Source organism: Schistocerca nitens, chromosome 1 (genome assembly GCF_023898315.1).
Source record: "Schistocerca nitens isolate TAMUIC-IGC-003100 chromosome 1, iqSchNite1.1, whole genome shotgun sequence".
NCBI lineage: Eukaryota > Metazoa > Arthropoda > Insecta > Orthoptera > Acrididae > Schistocerca > Schistocerca nitens.
This window is the reverse complement of record NC_064614.1, coordinates 116003276-116027353: the sequence shown is the minus strand read 5'-3', so window position 1 is coordinate 116027353 and position 24078 is coordinate 116003276. Positions and strand designations below refer to the sequence as shown.

The 24078-nt window shown below is 39.5% G+C and overlaps 1 protein-coding gene across 1 annotated transcript in view; it reads right to left on the bottom strand.

Moving 5' to 3' along the window:
- The window catches only part of LOC126262324 (uncharacterized), a gene marked incomplete in the record, with an annotated part of 175556 nt that overhangs the window by 136868 nt on the left and 14610 nt on the right, over positions 1-24078 (bottom strand). Inside the window, 2 exon segments of the mRNA XM_049959293.1 lie at positions 17091-17316; positions 18303-18490. Of these exon segments, the coding sequence (XP_049815250.1) occupies positions 17091-17316; positions 18303-18490 (414 nt within the window).

The following is a 24078-nucleotide window of genomic DNA, read 5'->3' as shown; positions in this document are numbered from 1 at the left end:
ATTACAGAGGCTCCCATACAATGAACATAAATATACACATTAACTAAAGTTATGCAAAAAAAAGAGAATAATTTTATGTTAAAGTCACACTGAAAGAGGATTCTTTGCTCTGTTTTTTTAAATAGATTGTGGATCTAGCAAACAAAATGATACATACATAAAAGAAAAAGTAGAATGTATGTAATAGTTTATGTTGTTTTATACAAATTTACAAATAGATGTCATAACATTATTAAAAGGGTAGTTGCTACTCACCATATAGCCATACAGTGGAGATACTTGCTACTCACCATATAGCCATAAAGTGGAGATACTAAGTCGCAGATAGGCACAACAAAAAGACTATCACAAAATAAGCTTTCGGCCAACAAGGCCTGTCAAAAATAGACAACACACAAGCGTGCGCACGCGTGTCCACACACACAAATGCATGTACACGCACACACAAGCACGCGGGTGCATGCGTGCGGAAATGCCACACGCACGCCCCCCCCCCACCACCACCACACACACACGTGCGCACGCACGCACGCGCGACCAGTCTCTGGCAGCTGAAGCCAGATTACGAGCAGCACCAGCATATGATGGGAGAGGCAATTGGGTGGGGATGAGGAGGAGGCTAGGGCAGGGAGGCAGAGGGATAGCAGGGTAGGGGTGGGGGACAGTCAAGTGCTGCTGGGGATGAGCATGCAGGGATGAGGTGGAGAGAGGGTAGGGCAGCTTGGAGCAGTCAGGGGGTTAGACGGAGAGTGGAGGAGACCGATGGGGTAGTGGAAATGGAGAGAAGTAAATAGACTGGGTGTGTTGGTGGAATAGAGGGCTGTTTAAAGCTAAAATGGGAACGGGGAATGGGCTAGATGAATGAGGACAATGACTAATGAAGGTTGAGGCCAGGAGGGTTATGGGAAAGTAGGATACATTGCAGGGAGAGTTCCCACCTGCGCAATTCAGAAAAGTTGGTGATGGTGGGAAAGATCCATTTGGCACGGGCTGGAAGCAGTTATTGAAATGCAGAACATTATGTTGGGCAGTGTGCTCAGCAACAGGTTGGTCCAGTTGTTTCCTTGCCCCAGATTGTTGGTAGCCCTGTTATTTCTCTGACACATTTGAAATCCCCTGGTATTTCCAGAACTTGTGGCAACCCTGATTACAGGGATATGAGCCAAGAGGAAAGGGGTTAGTTGCAGTGGTTGTGTAGGGATGGAAGAGAATGGGGTAGGATAGTGAGCAGCACATTTCTCATATCAGGGCATGATGAGAGGTAGTCGAAACCCTGGTGGAGAGCGTAATTCAGTTGCTCCGGTCCTGGGTGGTACTGAGTTACAAGGGAATGATCCTCTGTGGCTCGACACTGGGACTTTGGAAGATGTGGGTGACTGGAAAGATATGGCACAGGAGATTTGCTTTTGTAGAAGATTGGGAGGGTAATTATGGTCTGCCAAGGCCCCAGTGAGACCCATACATCCTCCCACTACCACCTACTCCAGTCTGGTCACAAACTGTCACCTGTCTCATAAAAGGCAGGTCTCCCTGTGAAACAAGTAATGTGATCCACAAGCTAAGCTGCAACTACTGTGCTGCATTCTATGTGGGTGTGACAACCAACAAGCTGTCTGTCCATATGAATCCACCCAAATAACCTTACCCTCAAATTACCCATCTCTGCCTGCCACAATTCCTTCCTCAATGATCTCCATCTGTTCAGATTCTGCCAATCCTAAGCACTCACCAAAATAGTCCTACAAAACCATATCAATCAAGCCCTAACATTCTTGAAATACCTTCTCTCCATCCGTAAAATTCTCCTGCTATGCAATCCCAAATTCCTGAAACACATAAAACACACTGAAACCCTTGCCCTCCAGGAACTAGAGCAACATGCACAACACCACCTCAAGAAACTCTCCACTCTGCCCCCTTTCTACTCTCACCTTGAAGTAAACCTAACCAGCACCTCTACAACAGCCTCCAAACCTCCCCCATGTTACCTCACAGCTGACAAACTCAGTCTTGCAGACCTACTAATTTAGTCAACCTCCAAAACTCCCTCCCACCACCACATATAATCCAGAACCTAAAGAGACCTGAAACACAGTCATGAACCTTTCCTCCAAAATCCTTAGTGCTGCAAAAATATTAGTCGTTTCCAATGGCCTCAACTTTTTCGCCACTCTCAAATTCAGTCATGCATGACTTATTAAAGACCTTCTTTCTTCTCCTGGTCCCTACAGGGGAAACACTTTTTCATCACCATCCCTACCAATCAGACTCAACCAAAGACCAATACTGAACCCTGCCTGACTTAGGTGACTCCTCCATCCAACCATGATCCACCCCACCAGCACCAAATGACCTCTGTTAACTTTCCAGAATTTCTTAACCTCGAATCTTGTCTCACTATCATTCCCAAATGCTTCAACATGCAAACTAACCTTATATCCACATAAAAAACCACGAACCACCACCTAAAATTGATCCCGACCTTATAATCCAACCTGCTGACAATGCCTCCATCCCTGTTGTTTTGAACCAGATGGATTACCTGGCAGAAGGACTCTGCAAGGTGTCAATTCCATCTACAAACTCTGCCAGAGTAACCGCATTCCAGGAATCCAGCAGGATCTCCAATCTCTCCTCATATCCTTAGGTCCATCCCAGAGAGTCCATCAGTCCATCTCTCACCTCACCCCTACCACTACCCACATTCTGACCTCCTACATGCTTCCTGAAGTCCATAAAACCAACCACCCAGGACACCCTATTGTGACTGGTTACTGTGCCCCCACTACAGGAATCTTTGCTCTCACAGACCAAAACATTCAGCCTATTAGCCGCAACATACACTCCTATATAAAAGATAACACTCATTTCCTCCATCAACTATCAAGTTCCTGTTTCTTTACTGCACGGTGTCCTGCTCGTCACCATTAGTGCCAACTTCACTAACATCCCCAATGCCCATGGTCTTACTGCTATTGAACACTACCTTTCCTAACACCCAATGGATCCCGAACCAACAACCTCCTTCCTAGTCACTGTTCGTTCTCCTCTGAAGGCATTATCTACAAACAAATCCAGGGTACAGCTATGGGCACCCGCATGGCACCATCCGAAGCCAACCTATTCATGGGCCATGTAGAGGATTCCTTCCTAAATTCCCAGAATCCTAAACCCTTCACCTGGTTCAGATTCGTTGATGACATCTTCGTGATGATCTTGGTGCAATAATTTACCAACAGCCTTATGTATTGTAGAAATTTATTTTATTTTATGAACTTCTATGTGCTACCAGTTTCGGCATTACATTGATGCCGTCTTCAGGCCCCTGTACAATGAGTAGAAGAAATGTACTTTTATAAAAATTATAAAAAATATAGAACATACATTAACAATTGACAGGTATCATGTTAACTATGTAAGTGGCTCAAAGAGATATACTGTATATCATAAAACTATATGTAACATTAGGGTACATATGCTTCTGCCTATGTCATGCTCTTGTTAATATTTCTCACTGTTTTACTCAAATAAAGCACGATATATGAACATATGTATACGCTATTATTCATAAAACCATAACACACAGTTGTAATAGGCCATGCAACATATCAGATGTCCAATGGAACATTGGAAGAACTTTATTTATTTATTTTTTTTAAATAATAATTAACTAATATAAATAACAATAAAATAAATTAAAATACAAGAAAATGTGACAACCATGTCAGAATACATAGTTACTTATGTGTGGTCTAGGTCGTATTATGTGGGGTACGACAAACAGCTGCCGCAATATTAATGATAAAAAGCATAAATGAGTTTATCTTAAAGCCCAATTGCATTCACGAAGTAAAATCATCAAACATCTGGTCATCGTAAACACTTCATTATGACTCTTATGTAGGACAACCCTACATTGTGCTGAGTAGATTAATGCAACGGCAGTAGCTGGCTCATATAGTCATGGTTACAAAGAAGATTCTCAATCTCAGTATATCAAAAAATGCCTATCTCCCTACATACTACATATAAGTCCTATACAATTATGCAGAATTATACCAAGTGGAATCGATAGAATAAAAATGAATGGAAGAAAAAGAGAAATATAAGATGCCACCTATATGTCTGAGCATAAATCTCAAAATTAAATGTATATCATCCCTAAGACTAAGAGTATCACTTATAACCATGTCAAATCATTCTCAGTTTGCATAAAGGCCAGGTGTAGTAGCGTATGAGATGACTATCCGGATCTTAAGTACATCATCCAGTGTCATCATGTTCTGTCTAATGATCTTAATGAGTCGGAAATTATCTGCATGGGTCAAAATGTCACGGTACCTAAAAACTGGTCAAAATACTTGACTAGTTAAAGTCAAACAATAATGGACCTGTACCCATTAGCTGAATGTCAGGTAATGCAATGTTGCATCAAGTATAAAATTGGTTAAGTGGCAACTCAAGAGTGCAACGATGGGTGAACAGTACAGTAATCCAAAAGGGTTAGAAAATGATGTTGGACATATTTGTAAGTTATGGCAGTGGACAACTTCCATGGGAAGGAAAAAATGTAGTATTGACTATAAGTGCCTTATATTGGCAAATATCAAAATAGCATCTAAGTATAGTACACGAAATTCCAAAGTAATACACTACAATCTCCATGATCATCAGTACTCAAGTTGGGTTGGGTTGTTGTGGGGGAGGAGACCAGACAGCGAGTCATCGGTCTTATTGGATTAGGAAAGAACGGAGAAGGAAGTCGTCCGTGCCCTTTCAAAGGAACCACCCTGGCATTTGCCTGGAGCAATTTAGGGAAATCACAGAAAACCTAAATTAGGAGGGCCGGACGCGGGATTGAACCGTCGTCCTCCCGAATGCGAGTACTCAAGTATTATAAGTATCTCATTTGAAGATGTATGGCAACATTGACCTAACAATATCCATGAGAATATAAGTAATCACACTGGTACATCACTGATGATCTGGACCAAGTTAAAATATAAGTCACTGCCTATTTATGCGTATCGATATCATTAAATCTTGGGGGGTAACACCTATAACGCTGTGTCTGTAAAACTGTTCATCCATCCTCAGTACCAGCTAACCATATACTCACTGTAGTAAACACCCCCTTATACTAAATTGTGGTGTTGTTGTGGTCTTCAGTCCTGAGACTGGTTTGATGCAGCTCTCCATGCTACCCTATCCTGTGCAAGTTTCTTCATCTCCCAGTACCTACTGCAACCTACGTCCTTCTGAATGTGCTTAGTGTATTCATCTCGGTCTCCCTCTACGATTTTTACCCCCCACGCTGCCTTCCAATGCTAAATTGGTGATCCCTTGATGCCTCAGAACATGTCCTACCAACCGGTCCCTTCTTCTCGTCAAGTTGTACCACAAACTCCTCTACTCCCCAATTCTATTCAATGCCTCCTCATTAGTTATGTGATCTACCCATCTAATCTTCAGCATTCTTCTGTAGCACCACATTTCGAAAGCTTCTATTCTCTTCCTGTCTAAACTATTTATCGTCCATGTTTCACTTCCATACATGGCTACACTCCATACAAATACTATCAGAAACGACTTCCTGGCACTTAAATCTATACTCGATGTTAACAAATTTCTCTTCTTCAGAAACGCTTTCCTTGCCATTGCCAGTCTACATTTTATACCTTCTCTACTTCGACCATCATCAGTTATTTTGCTCCCCAAATAGCAAAGCTCCTTTACTACTTTAAGTGTCTCATTTCCTAATCTAATTCCCTCAGCATCACCTGATTTAATTCGACTACATTCCATTATCTTCGTTTTGCTTTTGTTGATGTTCATCTTAGTCCTCCTTTCAAGACACTGTCCATTCCGTTCAGTTGCTCTACCAGGTCCTTTGCTGTCTCTGACAGAATCACAATGTCATCAGCGAACCTCAAAGTTTTTATTTCTTCTCCATGGATTTTAATACCTACTCCGAATTTTTCTTTTGTTTCCTTTACTGCTTGCTCAATATACAGATTGAATAACATTGGGGAGAGGCTACAACCCTGTCTCACTCCCTTCCCAACCACTGCTTCCCTTTCATGCCCCTCGACTCCTATAACTGCCATCTGGTTTCTGTACAAATTGTAAATAGCCTAAATTGTGGTAAGGTTATACAAATACCCAACCGGGGAATGTTATCAGATGTAAGTCTAAAACATCATCTCAACGTTACCAAATAGGTGTAAAAACTCACTAGCTTCAAATGTATCAGAGGCCACGTAATTCGATGGGGACGCAGTGGTTCGATTAAGTTCAAATAATACAGGTCTGATGTGAACCAAGCACAAACACTCGACATATACGAGTCAAAATTAAAAATATAAAATGTCAACTTCGGATGAAAACCCCTTATCTTAGGTGTTGATGGCTATCTACACTTTAGGTGTCCCCCCCCCCCCCCCCCCCACCACCACCACCACCACCCCATCCTGTCACTTATATCTACATCGGCAATGCTGTGGTATTAAAAGTTAATATACCCATTTACTACGATTCATGTAGGAAGAGGCTGACAGACAAAATGCAAATATTGTGTAACCCTATTGCCCAATGTACCATATAGGTGTCGGAAGTAAATGGTAAACATTACGAAAAAGCTGTATGAAGAATCAACACCTAAAATATTTTTATCGGGTGAGATATTTATATAAAAGAATCTAACTCTCACACTACTTGTAACCTTTCAAGCACCTTCTCTAATACCTACTGCAATATTTGATACATAATCAAAGAAGTTTGTAATTAGTGTGTTATAGAGTAAAATATGTCGCTCACCACTCGTCATAGTCGTAAAATCGCTATACACGGAAGAAGCCATACAACTGGATCCATGAATCAAATCTAGAATACAAAATGGGGGTAAATAATAGAGTTTCAAGAAGATGTCAACACACTACATTTTATGCTCTACATACCATCCTGCAACAACTCTTGGTGGCCAGGTGACACAGACTGAGGCGGTTTGCAAACATCGATGTGTGGTCAAAGATGAAACCACAGAGTCAAAGGTTATAGGAAACATTGCTGGTAAGAATCGATAAGAGTATAGTTGTTTCTAGTGGAACTCTAGTGAGGACAATGCATTACAAATCAAGATATAGGGAGGCAAACGTATCCAGGACTATTAAATGTTCTTGATATCAGGGTAATAGGTCATGAAAAATTTCAAAAAAGAAATTATTTTTACACTCACTTTGCTCATTCAACAGATTTTTATCCTCTTGCTTTGCATGGATGTAAATTTCTAAGTCTTCAAGTATATCCATCGTCCCTCCTTTATATTCATGATCTGGACTGAAGGTGACGACACCCAATCCACATTCCTCCAGAACCTCAACACCTTCTCTCCCATTCGCTTCACCTGGTCCTACTCAACCCAACTAGCCACCTTCCTAGATCTCCACCTCAAAGATGGCTACATCAGTACCTCTGTCTACATCAAGTCTACCAACCACCAGCAAAAAAGCAGTGACGAGCAGTCCCTCTTGAAATATACCAAGGGTCTTACTGAGGCCATTACAGACTGTCCAAGCCTAGTACAAAAACAAATCACCTGTGCCTTATCTTTTCAGTCACCCACCACCTTGCAAAGTCCCACCATCCGACCACAGAGGAGCATTCCCCTCGTAACTCAGTACCACCCTGGACCAGAGCAACTGAATTGCATTCCACCAGGGTTTCGACTATCTCTCGTCATGCCCTGAAATGAGAGATGTCCTACCCACTATCCTTACTCCCCCCCCCCCCCCATCCACCCACACCACAGTGGTATTCCAGAGTCCACCTAACCTATACAATATCCTTGTCCATTCCTACACAACCCCTGCTCCCAATCCTTTGCCTCATGGCTCATATCCCTGTAATAGACCTAAATGCATGGCCTGTCCTGTACATCCTCCCGCTACCACCTACTCCAGTCTGGTCACAAACATCACCTATCCCATCAAAGACAGGGCTACTTGTGAATCTAGTCATGTGATCTACAAGCTAGACTGCAACCACTGTGCTCCATTCTACATGGGCATGACAACCAACAAGCACTCTGTCCGTACGATAGGCTACCAACAAACTGCGGCCAAGAAACAACTGGACTACCCTGTTGCTGAGCACACTGCCCAACAAGACGTTCTTCATTTCAATGCCTGTTTCACAGCCTGTGCCATATGGATCCTTCCCACCATCACCAGCTTTTCTGAATTGGGCAGGTGGGAACTCTCCTTGTAATATATCCTCCGTTCCTGTAACCCTCCTGGCCTCAACCTTCATTAGTCGTAATCCTCACCCATCTAGCCCCTTCCCTGTTCCCATTCCAGTGCTACACAACCCTCTATTCCACCAATACACCCTGTCTTTTTATTTCTCTCCTGTTCTGCTACCTCCCCCCTCTCTCCCCTGCCCTCCGTCTAACCTCCAGACTGTCTCGTCCCTGCACGCTCCCCCAGCAGCACTTTACTGTAGTGTTACTTAAACATCGATACACTAATGATTAATCAATAGCATCTGCACACCACAATCATCACTATCGGTAGCCTGGTTTAACTATCAATAGTCATGTCATTTATAATGTAATTCTTCTTTAATTTATGCACGAAAAATTGTCGGATCCTATAACAGCCATGGCGTGTGGAGTGTAGAGGGAAAGTAGATTGCATGATGGTGCGTAGGCAACATCAAATATGGTGGTGCCTTAGCCAGTCTATGCTGTTTATAAACATATGTTGTTAAGAGTGTGGCTGCTGTGGGAGAGGGGACGTGTGAGATGGCATTTTTCTTATTTGTCTTCCTGTGATGATAACCAAAGGTCATGAGTATCTCATACCGATCAGATGGTTATGGTTGGTTGGTTGGTTGGTTGGTTGGTTGGTTGTTGTGGGGAAGTAGACCAGACAGCGAGGTCATCGGTCTCATCGGATTAGGGAAGGATGGGGAAGGAAGTCGGCCGTGCCCTTTGAAAGGAACCATCCCGGCATTTACCTGGAGCGATTTAGGGAAATCACGGAAAACCTAAATCAGGATGGCCGGACGCGGGATTGAACCGTCGTCCTCCCGAATGCGAGTCCAGTGTCTAACCACTGCGCCACTTCGCTGATGGTTATGGTAAAAATTATACACATAAATAACAATAGAAAATCTAGGATGGAATGTAACAATACTATGAAAAGGAAAGTTTGGACTTATCATCATAAAGCGGAGATGCTGAGTCACAAATAGGCACAACAAAAAGACTGTCAAAAAATAAAGCTTTCAGCCAGTAAGGCCTTCATCAAAAATACATGACAGAAAAACACACACACACACACACAACACACACACACACACACTCACACACACACACACACGAGCGCGACTGCAGTCTCAGCAACTGAAACCGCACTGCGAGCAGCAGCACCAGTGCATGATGGGATTAATGAGTGGGTGAGGGTAAGGAGGAGGGATAGTAGGGTAGGGGTGGTGGACAATGAAGTGCAGCAGGTTATACTGAGGGCAGGGGAGCAGGGGGGGGGGGGGGGGGTGTTGCATGTAGCGGAAAAAGAGGTAAGTAAAAATACTGGGTGTAATGGTGGAATAAGGGCTGTGCAGTGCTGTGCCTGTCTGCGACTCATCATCTCCACTATATGGTGAGTAACAACTTTCCTTTTCATAATATTGTTACACGTAAATAGCTTGGATTCATGAACGCGCATTATACAGATTGTCATCTTCAACTCAGTGAGCATACTTACCTGTATCACGAAATAAAAATGTAAAGAACACTGTTGTAATACAAAGCAGTTAGTAGAGGAGAAAAATGACATTTTAAAGATTTGTTAAGCATTCGTTTGTACCACACAACACATTTTAAAATAAATGTGATTATTATCATTATTAATTAAACACTCCCACCCTTGTCCTCTTCTGTTTCTCGGCCCACATTGTACTTACAAACGTTTTCAATGGTACATGTTAATATATAAGGTGATTCAGAAACAAAACATCGATGGAGTCCTATCGCCCTGCGTCACTTCTGCTTTTGTAGAAGCATAAATATTGTGATTATGTTTGTTACCTTTGTTGTATTCGATTAGCGGAACTTGTTCCTTCAAGGACGCACCAAAATAGAAATGAGTGTATGGCATTGTTGGACGGGAGGCCCCATCTGGGGAAGTTCAGCCTTCAAGTGCAAGTCTTATTTCAGTTGATGCCACATTGGGTGACTTGCGCACTGGTGATAAGGATGAAATGATGATGAGGACAACACAACATCCAGTCCCCGAGTGGAGAAAATCTCTAACCCAGATGGGAATCGAACTCGGGCCAACTTGCATGGGAGGCAAGCACGTTATCACCCAGCTAAGCAGATGGACAAGAATGCACCAATTCCAGCAAAATTGAATATAGTAAAAGCACAACCTGTCGAGTGTCAAGTTCGTTATTTGTATGGTGGCTGGACATAATCATTAAAATGTGCAGCTGTATTTATGTGCTGTTTGTTCTCACAGTACTGTAATGCATATTCATAAGTCATGTGGGTGAAATGCGAGTGTTTCAGTAGATGAAAGGCAGAACTAACCTCTTCTTGCCAAGAGTTGATGGTGAATGTCCGGGACTGTTTTTTAAAAGTTCCTAATCCTGTACTTATTTCTTAAGCTCTTGTCTATTAATGATGAAACCCCCTGTTTGAAACTTGGGAAGCGAGTGCATTAGCTCACCATTACTTTTATTTTCTATTTTTTCAAGTTTACTGCATTCTGAGACTTGATTAATAATTTTTCAAGTGTTACGAGGAAGAATGCTCTCCCTAAAGCTTCTAACTCTTCGTGGTATCGTAGAAGGTGACCTCAGTGTGTCAAAAACAATTTCTTCATGACGCATTTCATTATTTAAATGCCACACAACAATACGATTATTCTTCGTCACCCAACTATAATGTCACAACTGTTGAATCGCTGTCATGCCAACAGTGAGACAAAGAGCACAATCACCATGAAGTGCTCCGAATGGTGCCGACATGAAATGATCAGTACTTTTCATGTACCAGTGATAGTCTCTGTTGGCCAAGGAAAAGCCATGCTTCCAATATTGTTTTGTTTGTGTATGTAGTGCATAAATAGTTTTTTGTTATTGTTTTGAAAATGAATCATAAAAATCAATCATATGCATGGAATTTTTTTTAAGAAAATTGGGGCTAATAGTCAGGTTGTGAAGTGCGCCATCTGCAGAAAAGAAGATAAATATTCAGGGAATACAACTAATTTCAGAGACCACTTAAAAAGAAAAGCATGGTGAAAAACTAAGGAACCATGGATTAGTAATAAAACTGAAGGGTGAGGGATCAACTTATGAGCTAAAACAAATGCAAGCAGTGCAACCAAAACAAAACCGAGAAGCTCCATAAAAAATTATTTTAAAAAATTTACTTTTTACCACGACAAAAGTAAAGAGAGAAATTGATTCTCTTTATGCACAAATGATCACTACCAATATGTTGCCATACAGAAATTCCAACCATCTAGGTTTGAAAAAATTTGTACATGCCTTACACAACAGATGTGAGTTGCCAGATAAAACCACACTTAAATGTTCACTGATCCCAAAACTGCATATATGAGGAGATAAAAAATAAATCAGTTAAAACCCTTACCAAATGTAATGTTTTGAGTGTTACAATGGACATGTTGATAAGCAACGCAAATAAAGGCATACTGACAGTGACTTGCCACTTTGCAATGGATGAAAAATTCGTTTCATCCATATTAAAATTGACAAAAATTGCAGGTCATCACAACGAAGAATGTATGGCACATGTAAGTAAATTCTTTTAAAATTTTTCTGTCTTTAACTTGTCAATGCCATGCTGAGATTCAGTTCACTCTTGCGATCGCTACATGTTGGTACAAGTCAAGTCGGCATAGCTTGTGAAGTTTTTTCTTGGCAGCTTCATCCCCCCCCCACACACACACACACACACAACCCACTCCAATCCACTTCCACCCCTCTTGTCGATAGAAATCTGAAGACGTCGTGCCATTTGTGTTCTGTTTATGGATACTGTCAACCTAAAAATGATTGAATAATTGTGTTTCAACAGGCTAAATATATTTTCTTATGCATTACTACAAATAAGCAACACATCTGAATGTGGAAGTCTCTGAATGTAACTTCTCAAAAATTGTTGCTGCCACTCACCATTTACAACGGACTGTCCAACGTTTACACTTGGAGAGGTGTATTTCAAAATTGTACAATAACAGAGTAACAAGTGAGAAATGAATGTGAACCCCAACACCGTCTGAACCAACAGCATCGCAAAATCAGCTGGTCATGGCGTTACCATAAATGTGTTGCTGTCTTCCGAGTATATAAACAACATGCGTTGGTGTGTAGTTTACACAGAAGTGCTTCCATTGTGTTAGTGAATCTGAACAGAATTAAAACTTATGGTACTTATAAAATGGTGTCAATATTAAAGCATATCTTTTGCCAAAAAAGGCTAACCATAGCAAGTTGTAAATATAGGCCATATTAACCGAACTGAAACTTTCAATGGTAATGGAAACTCTCAGCTATTGTGTAATTCAAGGTGTTTTCATGAACTTGCAGGTCCACAACTTGACTTTTCAGCAATAAATAAAAAAATAGATACTTTTCAATGCAACTTATGATGAAGCTACAAGCATTTATTTCTATTTTTAGTTGTTGTTATGCAACTACGTTAAAGGCAACAAAACGCTATCTATCAGGAGCTGTCAAGTGCGAACTGTGAGTGGCCTGGGTATATATTAATCCAGGATGGACTGTAACAATATTATGAAAAGGAAACTTGCCACTCACTATATAACAGAGATGCTGAGTTGCAGACTGTCAAAATATAAGCTTTCGGTCAACAAGGCCTTTGTCGAAAATCAGTGGAGTGATGGCCCTATTATATTGTATTCAGCGTCAACTAAACTGAGAAACACCCCTGGTCTCTTCACCACACTTTCACTACACATTCTTACTCCTGTGTGCAGTTTATACCATATCTGCTGAAGTTCATCAGCAAGCATGCACACCTAAGGTAGCAGCATTGCATGGCAGATTTTCCCCTCTCACATACCTATTCCTCGTGGTGACCCCCTCCTCCTCCTCCTCCTCCTCCTCCTCCTCCTCCTCCTCCTCCTCCAACTTCTTCTTCCTATATTCCCCATGCTTCTAAGAAGTTGAAGATCAACCTAGCATCGACAATTAATATACTGGCCCAAGTAATTTTTCACATAATAAGACCTTGAAAAAATAATTTGTTGAGAATATTATGCAAAATTTCAGACATACTGGAAGTTAATTTTAACATTACAATTTTTTTCATATCAGCAATTATATCTTACTAGAATACAATATTTGTGATAAGACAGTAGTAGTGGTTACAGACAACACTGCAGTTATGAAAATAACTGCCGAAATCTTAAGGATTCAACATTCATCCTGTTTTGCCCACAGCATCAACTTTGTTTCAAAGTGGAATCATTTTCTGAAATTTTATTGAAAACAAAAGCTATTGTGACTTTCTTTCATAATGCTACACCAGCCAGTGACAAACTGCACAATGCTAAAAAAAGAGCAAAACTGATACAAGAGATGCCAAGCCAATGGAATAGCTCACACTACATGTTCAAAAGAATTTTGGAAGTAAAAAGTGAGTTTGCAATTGCAATCAAAGAAAGTGCAAAACACTACCTTCCCTCACAGCAGAAAATTACTTAGCTATAAGAGATATAACAGGTTCTCATGAACCATTTGAACTAACAGCAACAACAATATGTTACTGTGTAACGTTCTCCTCGGATCGTTAATACTTAACTTCAGTTTTGTTTGCCTGGGATTCATTGATGACTGAAAACAAAAGTTTCAAGCTTCACAAAATTTATTGACAACCGAACTACACACTCTACACGTAAACAAAACACTGACTGACTGACCACCTTGCAGCATCGCTGCGTCGCTTTAGACAGAATTTTAACAATAAATTCCAAAATAACCCGTTATTAATTTTGTACAATTTTGATGTTACAATTAAAACTTACAAAATCTAAAGAAACTGATGTTACCGCCAACTAAGGTATAAAATACAATATCGAATGACAGAATTTTTTGTAGTAATACCTGTAGTTTTCCATTAGAAAATCAATCTAAACTTTAATTACAGTAATGTCTCTTGTATTATTTTAATTACCTATTTAATTACAATTTGGATTTGGTTACTAACATTCAATGGCAGTACAGAACTCGTTCTTTATCCGATTACATACATAAAGTGCACAAATAAGGCCTCAAATCCTGGAAATCGAAAAGTTGTGTGATATAAACAATTGGAAGGTTAATTAAAAATGTAATTACAAAGAATATTAATTACTGAGGAGGACATAAAAATAGATAACAAATGAAAATACATCGCTTGTTAATATCTTTTAAGCTGTTTCTCAAGATAATGAGGTTTTCTGTGTTAACTCATTAACCAAGTGCAATTACGATAATTAGAGGTGTTAGTTATTTATGCCAACATTTCCACAGCCTCTTAACATTTGTTGCTATATATTTATTACTTCAATTTCTCAAATAGATATTTGATTTAGCATTTGTAAATAATTTTGTTAATGACAATCTATTGAGAATTATGGCAATAGGTGACCTTCCAGAATATCCTATATGTTTTCACAAAAATATTCGGTGTTTTAACAAATTGGATAGGTCAATACCTATAAAGATACACATACAAGGCCTTAGGAAGCACAGTATCGTCCGATAACTACCCAGATGCATATAAAAAAGGTGGTATCAGTCACTTCATTATAATCTTGGGGAAAGCTGAATCATTATAACTGCTTCCTTAGTTATACCTCTTATACAAGGTATTCCTGCAAAGTTATCAGACTTGGAAAGCACCTTAACAACTAATGAAGAATGAAGTGTTCTTGATTCCTTGATTAAATCAATAAATGACAGACTGAAACCATTTAACACAGAGACTGTTAATATGCTTGCAACATTATTAGATCCTAGGTTTAAATAACTTGGTTTCAGGAAATTTCAAGAGACAGACAATGCTGCACAGTTACTTCAGAACGAGTATGCTGTTATCATCACATCAACACCAAGAATAATATCTGAAACAGACGCATCCATGAGCAGTGCTAATATGTCTACCGATACATCTACCAGTTTGAAATCGGATGATCTACTTTTTCTGTCTAATCAGCAATAGTGTAACACTGATGTCGTTACAACAGTCAGTGATTCCACAATTGACCTACGTCAATATTTTGAAAAGTCTGTAATAGAGAAGCATGCTTGTGTATTAGTTATTGGGTAAAATGTAATAGTATGTTGCATGTAATTGCCACTAAATATTTGTGCTGTTCAGTGACTTCAGTTCCTGCAGAGAGGGTTTTCTCCAAGGCAGCAAAAATAATTAATGAAAAACTCAGGAGACTAAAGGAGAAGAATTCAAATACTTTACTTTTTATAAAACAAAATTTGCATATCCTGTAGTGTCGTATTTTAAACAACAGACTAAAAGAACGAGTTTAAATACCTTACTTTTTATAAAACAACATTCTCATATCTTGTATTGTCTTCAATCAATAAAAAATTTCTTAGGATGTTATTTTTAAATCTGAAATACTTGCACAGAACAATTGAAAGTTAATCAACATGTTGACAGTTTTTAAAAACAGTATCGATAATATTGTACGTATCAGATATTGATGTTTAAATAACACTACTTTATCTTTCCCCACCCTTACCCTGCAATCCCTCCCCTTCCCCACCCCAGCCTCCTCCTTACCCCAACCCAGTTGCCCCTCTCATCATGTGCTGCTGCTTGTAGTCTGGCTTCAGCTGCCAGAGACTATAGTCTTGTATGTGTGAGTTGTGTTTGTGTTAGAGAGAGAGGGGGGAGGGGGAGGGGGGTTGTGACAAAGGCCTTGTTGGCCGAAAGATTATTTTGTGACAGTATTTTTGTTGTGCCCACCTGCGACTCTCAGCATCTCCACTATATGGTGAGTAGCAACTATTCTTTTCATAATATTGTTACATTCCATCCCGCATTTTCCATTGTTTGATATACAGAAGTCAATTACATTCACTCACTCATAGAGACAGCAGGTGAAAGGGTGCAGAAATTTTGAGGCTAACAGGACCTGAAAATAGGTGCAAATGTTACCACCCTAAAATTTCTGTCCCTCGATGTTGTATGTCAATAAGTAAAAGTATAGCATTACTCTTGTATTTAATGATGTTAAATAACATATCTGCTAAACTCTTGTTTTCTTTATGTAGCGAACACAACATTTGCCGGACCTTGTATTTGTGTATCTTCTGTCTGAGGTATTCATTTGGCTATGGGTGGTGTTGGGACACAGCAGCCAATTTTACGTCATCAGAGGAAGTGCAGCAGAGAGACATCTTCGTCAACTGGAGCTTCAAGGAATATGCCAGATAGAAGATTCCGTGAACCCAAAGTTAACAATGATGAAGAAAATAATATCAATCTTGGATGTATAATTAGGCAGTCTCTTATCTGAAGTCTCTGGATAAACCCTTTATGATAGCATCTTATGAGACATCAAATGTTTTGTAACCAAGTTCAACAATAAAGTAATTTGTCAACGAGAACTTCAAGTCTACCGTCGAGTGGGTAGCCAATTGTTTTGGGGTGTACTACAGTTCAAGAACTATATGGGAGTACTGTGTGATCAGCACGGCCAAAGTAAAATGCAGTTTAACTAATACAAATTCATGCAGTATCCCCACAATGACAATACAAAATGAAGTTTTCACTGTCAACTGCTATTTCCTGATCTCAAAGTACTCAGCTTAGGCTCCTGTCACTGTGTAATTTTGACTTTAAAAATTTGGAACAAGCAATACATTTCACATATCCTGTTACTAAATGTATGATAACATAGTGAGAATAAAACAGGGGCATTCCCTGTGATTTCTCTGACAAGGAAGTAATGTCAGATTACACTAACTCTCACTTTTTCAAGAGCTGAAATTGTCCTTCCATAGAGGTTAACAGGTGGTACACTCACATTCCGTATCTGCGTTTCCAAGTAGCGTCTATTGGCAAACAATAATTTTTTTGCTAGGTTATAACTGCCACTGCTATCAGGCTCAGTCTCTTCCAAAAGAGCCACAAGGATGTAGTGAAGACATTCTTTTGAGAAACTTCCTTCATTTATCATGCAAGTTACAAGCTTTTGACTGATCTTCAGCAGCAATCTGTGTAACTGCTTTGAAGCTCCATCGCCATTAATGCTGAATATGATAAAAATTGTGGAATTAAAATAAAAAATGCCACTTTATCATCATAATTCAAACAATATATAAATACATGAACATCCAGCAAAATCTAATAAGAAGGTGAGGGGAATGCCACGTGCACCTAATACCATTACAGGATAATTTCATCATTGTTCATATTGAATGAGGTTTGTTCAAAAAGAAATGGAACTTTTGCTACAACACCACCTTTATTGATTGTTATACAACATTTTAAGCACTGCCCCCCCCCCCCCCCCCCCCCACTCCCAAACAGTCCCACCTACTGGCAATATACTATTCCCATCGCTTCTTCCACTTTTGGAAAGCCTCCTAGATAGAATGCAATTTCTAGGATGGTGCATAGGGCTCTTGTCACATCGTCCTGAATATCATCCATGGTTTGGAAACAACATCCTTTCAACACGGTTTTCAGTTTGGGGAACAGGAAAAAGTCTGCTGGACTAGGTCTGGGGAACACGGGAATGTGATGTTTTACTTTACAGCTATGGACAAGGAGTGTTTTACTTTACAGCTATGGACAAGGAGTGGCACTTGACCCAGCGCATTGTCATGATGCAACTTCCAAATCTGCAGAAAGCATCCCTGTGCACTAGGATTCGCTGGTGGACTTCCTCGTTTACCATCTGACCATGTGTACAAATTCCTGATGGACAATGCCTTTGTAACAAAAACCAACTCATCTGCACATATTTTTGGACGAGGGGCCCCTTACCTACTCACTGCGATGAGTGCACCTTCATTTCAGAAAACAATTGAAATGTCTATGCGAAAGTTTTCCCAAGTTTGTAGCAAAACCTACAAGCGCATGTGCACAACCAGCTAACAGTTTAAACCTGCTGCTAAATATCGTCAGTAGCCACAGCACACTCTCCTACTGGTTGGCGCAGTATTTCAAAAGTTCGGTTTCTTTTTGGACACACCTCATACACTTGTTTTTGTATGTATGAAGATATACTTACTTTGCCAAACTGAAACATTTCTGCAACATCCACTTGAAGAATGAGTTCTTTTGTACTGATGAAAGACATGAAATATATGTTGTTTCCATACTATACAAAATTTCTAGGATATGGAATGCATGTTCAAATTCAGGTGCTTCGCTGTGATGTAGAATGTCCAATTGTTCGCCAAGAAATGACAGCACAGCCTAAAGACAAATAAACACTTTTAAAACCAAAAGTGCAACTTAACAAGTGTAAATCCATTAAAAAAATGATGCTGGCTGGAAATAATTTTATAAAAAGAATGTTAAAAGTTCTTAATTTTTATCAACAATGTGCATAGTTTCCCAAATAACTTCTGTAAGTTGTCAACTGTACACTCTTCAGAATTTAAGTGTTGCATCTAGCATCAACATAAATTTGGGGAAGAATAAATCAAACATTTTTAGTTAAAAAATTATATTAAAAAATTATAATGTAGTGTTAATAAAGTTAATGTATAAATAAGATCCAAAAACTTTTTCCATTATTTCTCAAATGACTGTTCCCTCAAAGATGTGTACCATATAATATAAAATTATGTTATGTTCATTTCATCTAGAGATCACTGTTTATCTGTGATTCTCTTAAATTCTTTTATTATTATTATTATTATTATTATTATTATTATTATTATTATTGCTTTCCTTTCTCAGATGTTATGTCTGGTTAAAAATGGAAAGTGACACGGACCTTGATCAAGCATGACTTCCTTTTTAACTGTACGGTATATGTTACATTGCATTTAGGAACTTTCAGGTAATTGAACATGTATCAATAATTACAGATTTCTGTAGTTGTATATATATGTTTGGATGTAGCTGTATTGCATTGATGTACTGGTGGATATTGTGTGGTATGACTCCTGTAGTTGATAGTATAATTGGTATAATGTCAACTTTATCCTGATGCCCCATGTCCTTGACTTTCTCAGCCAGTTGGATGTATTTTTCAATTTCTTCTCATGTTTTCTTCTGTATATTTGTTGTATTGGGTATGGATATTTCGATTAGTTGTGTTAATTTCTTCTTTTTTTGGTGAGTATGATGTCAGGTTTGTTATGTGGTGGTGTTTTATCTGTTATAGTGGTTCTGTTCCAGTATAATTTGTATTCATCATTCTCCAGTACATTTTGTTGTGCATACTTGTATGTGGGAACGTGTTGTTTAATTAGTTTATGTTGTATGGCAAGTTGTTGATGTATTATTTTTGCTACATTGTCATTGTCATGTCTTCTGGTGTATTCTGTATTGGCTAGTATTGTACATCTGCTTGTGATGTGATCTACTGTTTCTATTTGTTGTTTGCAAAGTCTGCATTTATCTGTTGTCGTATTGGGATCTTTAATAATATGCTTGCCGTAATATCTGGTGTTTATAGTTTGATCCTGTATTGCAATCATGAATCCTTCCATCTCACTGTATATATTGCCTTTTCTTAGCCATGTGTTGGATGCGTCTTGATCAATGTGTGGCTGTGTTAGATGATACGGGTGCTTGCCATTTTGTGTTTTCTTTTTCCAATTTACTTTCCTTGTATTTGTTGATGTTATGTGATCTAAAGGGTTGTAGAAGTGTTTATGAAATTGCAATGGTGTAGCCTATGTATTTATATGACTGATTGCTTTGAGTATTTTGCTAGTTTCTGCTCGTTCTATAAAGAATGTTCTTAAATTGTCTACCTGTCCATAATGTAGGTTTTTTATGTCGACAAATCCCCTTCCTCCTTCCTTTCTGCTTAATGTGAATCTTTCTGTTGCTGAATGTATGTGATATATTCTATATTTGTGGCATTGTGATCGTGTAAGTGTATTGCGTGCTTCTAGTTCTGTGTTACTCCATTTCACTACTCTAAATGAACCATGGACCTTGCCGTTGGTGGGGAGGCTTGCGTGCCTCAGCGATACAGATAGCCGTACCGTAGGTACAACCACAACGGAGGGGTATCTGTTGAGAGGCCAGACAAACGTGTGGTTCCTGAAGAGGGGCAGCAGCCTTTTCAGTAGTTACAGGGGCAACAGTCTGGATGATTGACTGATCTGGCCTTGTAACAATAACCAAAACGGCCTTGCTGTGCTGGTACTGCGAACGGCTGAAAGCAAGGGGAAACTACGGCCGTAATTTTTCCCAAGGGCATGCAGCTTTACTGTATGATTAAATGATGATGGCGTCCTCTTGGGTAAAATATTCCGGAGGTAAAATAGTCCCCCATTCGGATCTCCGGGCGGGGACTACTCAAGAGGATGTCGTTATCAGGAGAAAGAAACCTGGCGTTCTACGGATCGGAGCGTGGAATGTCAGATCCCTTAATCGGGCAGGTAGGTTAGAAAATTTGAAAAGGGAAATGGATAGGTTAAAGTTAGATATAGTGGGAATTAGTGAAGTTCGGTGGCAGGAGGAACAAGACTTCTGGTCAGGTGACTACAGGGTTATAAACACAAAGTCAAATAGGGGTAATGCAGGAGTTGGCTTAATAATGAATAGGAAAATAGCGATGCGGGTAAGCTACTACAAACAGCATAGTGGACGCATTATTGTGGCCAAGATAGATACGAAGCCCACATCTACTACAGTAGTACAAGTTTATATGCCAACTAGCTCTGCAGATGACGAAGAAATTGAAGAAATGTATGATGAAATAAAAGAAATTATTCAGATAGTGAAGGGAGACGAAAATTTAATAGTCATGGGTGACTGGAATTCGAGTGTAGGAAAAGGGAGAGAAGGAAACGTAGTAGGTGAATATGGATTGGGGCTAAGAAATGAAAGAGGAAGCCGCCTGGTAGAATTTTGCACAGAGCACAACTTAATCATAGCTAACACTTGGTTTAAGAATCATGATAGAAGGTTGTATACATGGAAGAACCCTGGAGATACTAAAAGGTATCAGATAGATTATATAATGGTAAGACAGAGATTTAGGAACCAGGTTTTAAATTGTAAGACATTTCCAGGGGCAGATGTGGACTCTGACCACAATCTATTGGTTATGAACCGTAGATTAAAACTGAAGAAACTGCAAAAAGGTGGGAATTTAAGGAGATGGAACCTGGATAAACTGAAAGAACCAGAGGTTGTACAGAGTTTCAGGGAGGGCGTAAGGGAACAATTGACAGGAATGGGGGAAAGAAATACAGTAGAAGAAGAATGGGTAGTTTTGAGGGATGAAGTAGTGAAGGCAGCAGAGGATCAAGTAGGTAAAAAGACGAGGGCTAGTAGAAATCCTTGGGTAACAGAAGAAATATTGAATTTAATTCATGAAAGGAGAAAATATAAAAATGCAGTAAATGAAGCAGGCAAAAAGGAATACAAACGTCTCAAAAATGAGATCGACAGGAAGTGCAAAATGGCTAAGCAGGGACGGCTAGAGAACAAATGTAAGGATGTAGAGGCTTAGCTCTCTAGGGGTAAGATAGATACTGCCTACAGGAAAATTAAAGAGACCTTTGGAGATAAGAGAACCACTTGTATGAACATCAAGAGCTCAGATGGAAACCCAGTTCTAAGCAAAGAAGGGAAAGCAGAAAGGTGGAAGGAGTATATAGAGGGTCTATACAAGGGCGATGTACTTCAGGACAATATTATGGAAATGGAAGAGGATGTAGATGAAGATGAAATGGGAGATACGATACTGCGTGAAGAGTTTGACAGAGCACTGAAAGACCTGAGTCGAAACAAGGCCCCCGGAGTAGACAACATTCCATTAGAACTACTGACGGCCTTGGGAGAGCCAGTCCTGACAAAACTGTACCATTTGGTGAGCAAGATGTATGAAACAGGCGAAATACCCTCAGACTTCAAGAAGAATATAATAATTCCAATCCCAAAGAAAGCAGGTGTTGACAGATGTGAAAATTACCGAACTATCAGTCAAGTAAGTCACGGCTGCAAAATAGTAACACAAATTCTTTACAGACGAATGGAAAAACTGGTAGAAACTGACCTCTGCGAAGATCAGTTTGGATTCTGTTGAAATATGGGAACACGTGAGGCAATACTGACCCTACGACGTATCTTAGAAAATAGATTAAGGAAAGGCAAACCTACGTTTCTAGCATTTGTAGACTTAGAGAAAGCCTTTGACAATGTTGACTGGAATACTCTCTTTCAAATTCTAAAGGTGGCAGGGGTAAAATACAGGGAGCGAAAGGCTATTTACAATTTGTACAGAAACCAGATGGCAGTTATAAGAGTCGAGGGACATGAAAGGGAAGCAGTGGTTGGGAAGGGAGTAAGACAGGGTTGTAGCCTCTCCCCGATGTTATTCAATCTGTATATTGAGCAAGCAGTAAAGGAAACAAAAGAAAAATTCGGAGTAGGTATTAAAATCCATGGAGAAGAAATAAAAACTTTGAGGTTCGCCGATGACATTGTAATTCTGTCAGAGACAGCAAAGGACTTGGAAGAGCAGTTGAACGGAATGGATGGTGTCTTGAAGGGAGGATATAAGATAAACATCAACAAAAGCAAAACGAAGATAATGGAATGTAGTCGAATTAAGTCGGGTGATGCTGAGGGTATTAGATTAGGAAATGAGACACTTAAAGTAGTAAAGGAGTTTTGCTATTTGGGGAGCAAAATAACTGATGATGGTCGAAGTAGAGAGGATATAAAATGTAGACTGGCAATGGCAAGGAAAGCGTTTCTGAAGAAGAGAAATTTGTTAACATCGAGTATAGATTTAAATGTCAGGAAGTCATTTCTGAAAGTATTTGTATGGAGTGTATGGAGTGGAAGTGAAACATGGACGGTAAATAGTTTGGACAAGAAGAGAATAGAAGCATTTGAAATGTGGTGCTACAGAAGAATGCTGAAGATTAGATGGGTAGATCACATAACTAATGAGGAGGTACTGAATAGGATTGGGGAGAAGAGGAGTTTGTGGTACAACTTGACCAGAAGAAGGGATCGGTTGGTAGGACATGTTCTGAGGCATCAAGGGATCACCAATTTAGTATTGGAGGGCAGCGTGGAGGGTAAAAATCGTAGGGGGAGACCAAGAGATGAATACACTAAGCAGATTCAGAAGGATGTAGGTTGCAGTAGGTACTGGGAGATGAAGAAGCCTGCACAGGATAGAGTAGCATGGAGAGCTGCATCAAACCAGTCTCAGGACTGAAGACCACAACAACAACAAATGAATAGATCAATATTGGTATAGCATAAGTATTTATAGCTTTTGTCTTGTTTCTTGCTGTCAATTCTGTTTTCAGTATTTTTGTTAGTCTTTGTCTATATTTTTCTTTTAGTTCTTCTTTAATATTTGTATTATCTATTCCTATTTTTTGCCTGTATCCTAGATATTTATAGGCATCTGTTTTTTCCATCGCTTCTATGCAGCTGCTGTGGTTATCCAATAAGTAATCTTCTTGTTTAGTGTGTTTTCCCTTGAATATGCTATTTTTCTTACATCTGTCTGTTCCGAAAGTCATATTTATATCATTGCTGAATACTTCTGTTATCTTTAGTAATTGGTTGAGTTGTTGATTTGTTGCTGCCAGTAGTTTTAGATCATCCATGTATAGCAAATGTGTGATTTTGTGTTGGTATGTTCCAGTAATATTATATCCATAATTTGTATTATTTAGCATGTTGGATAGTGGGTTCAGAGCAAGGCAGAACCAAAAAGGACTTAGTGAGTCTCCTTGGTATATTCCACGCTTAATCTGTATTTGCTGTGATGTGATATTATTTGAATTTGTTTGGATATTAAGTGTGGTTTTCCCATTTTTCATTACTATGTTTAGGAACTGTAT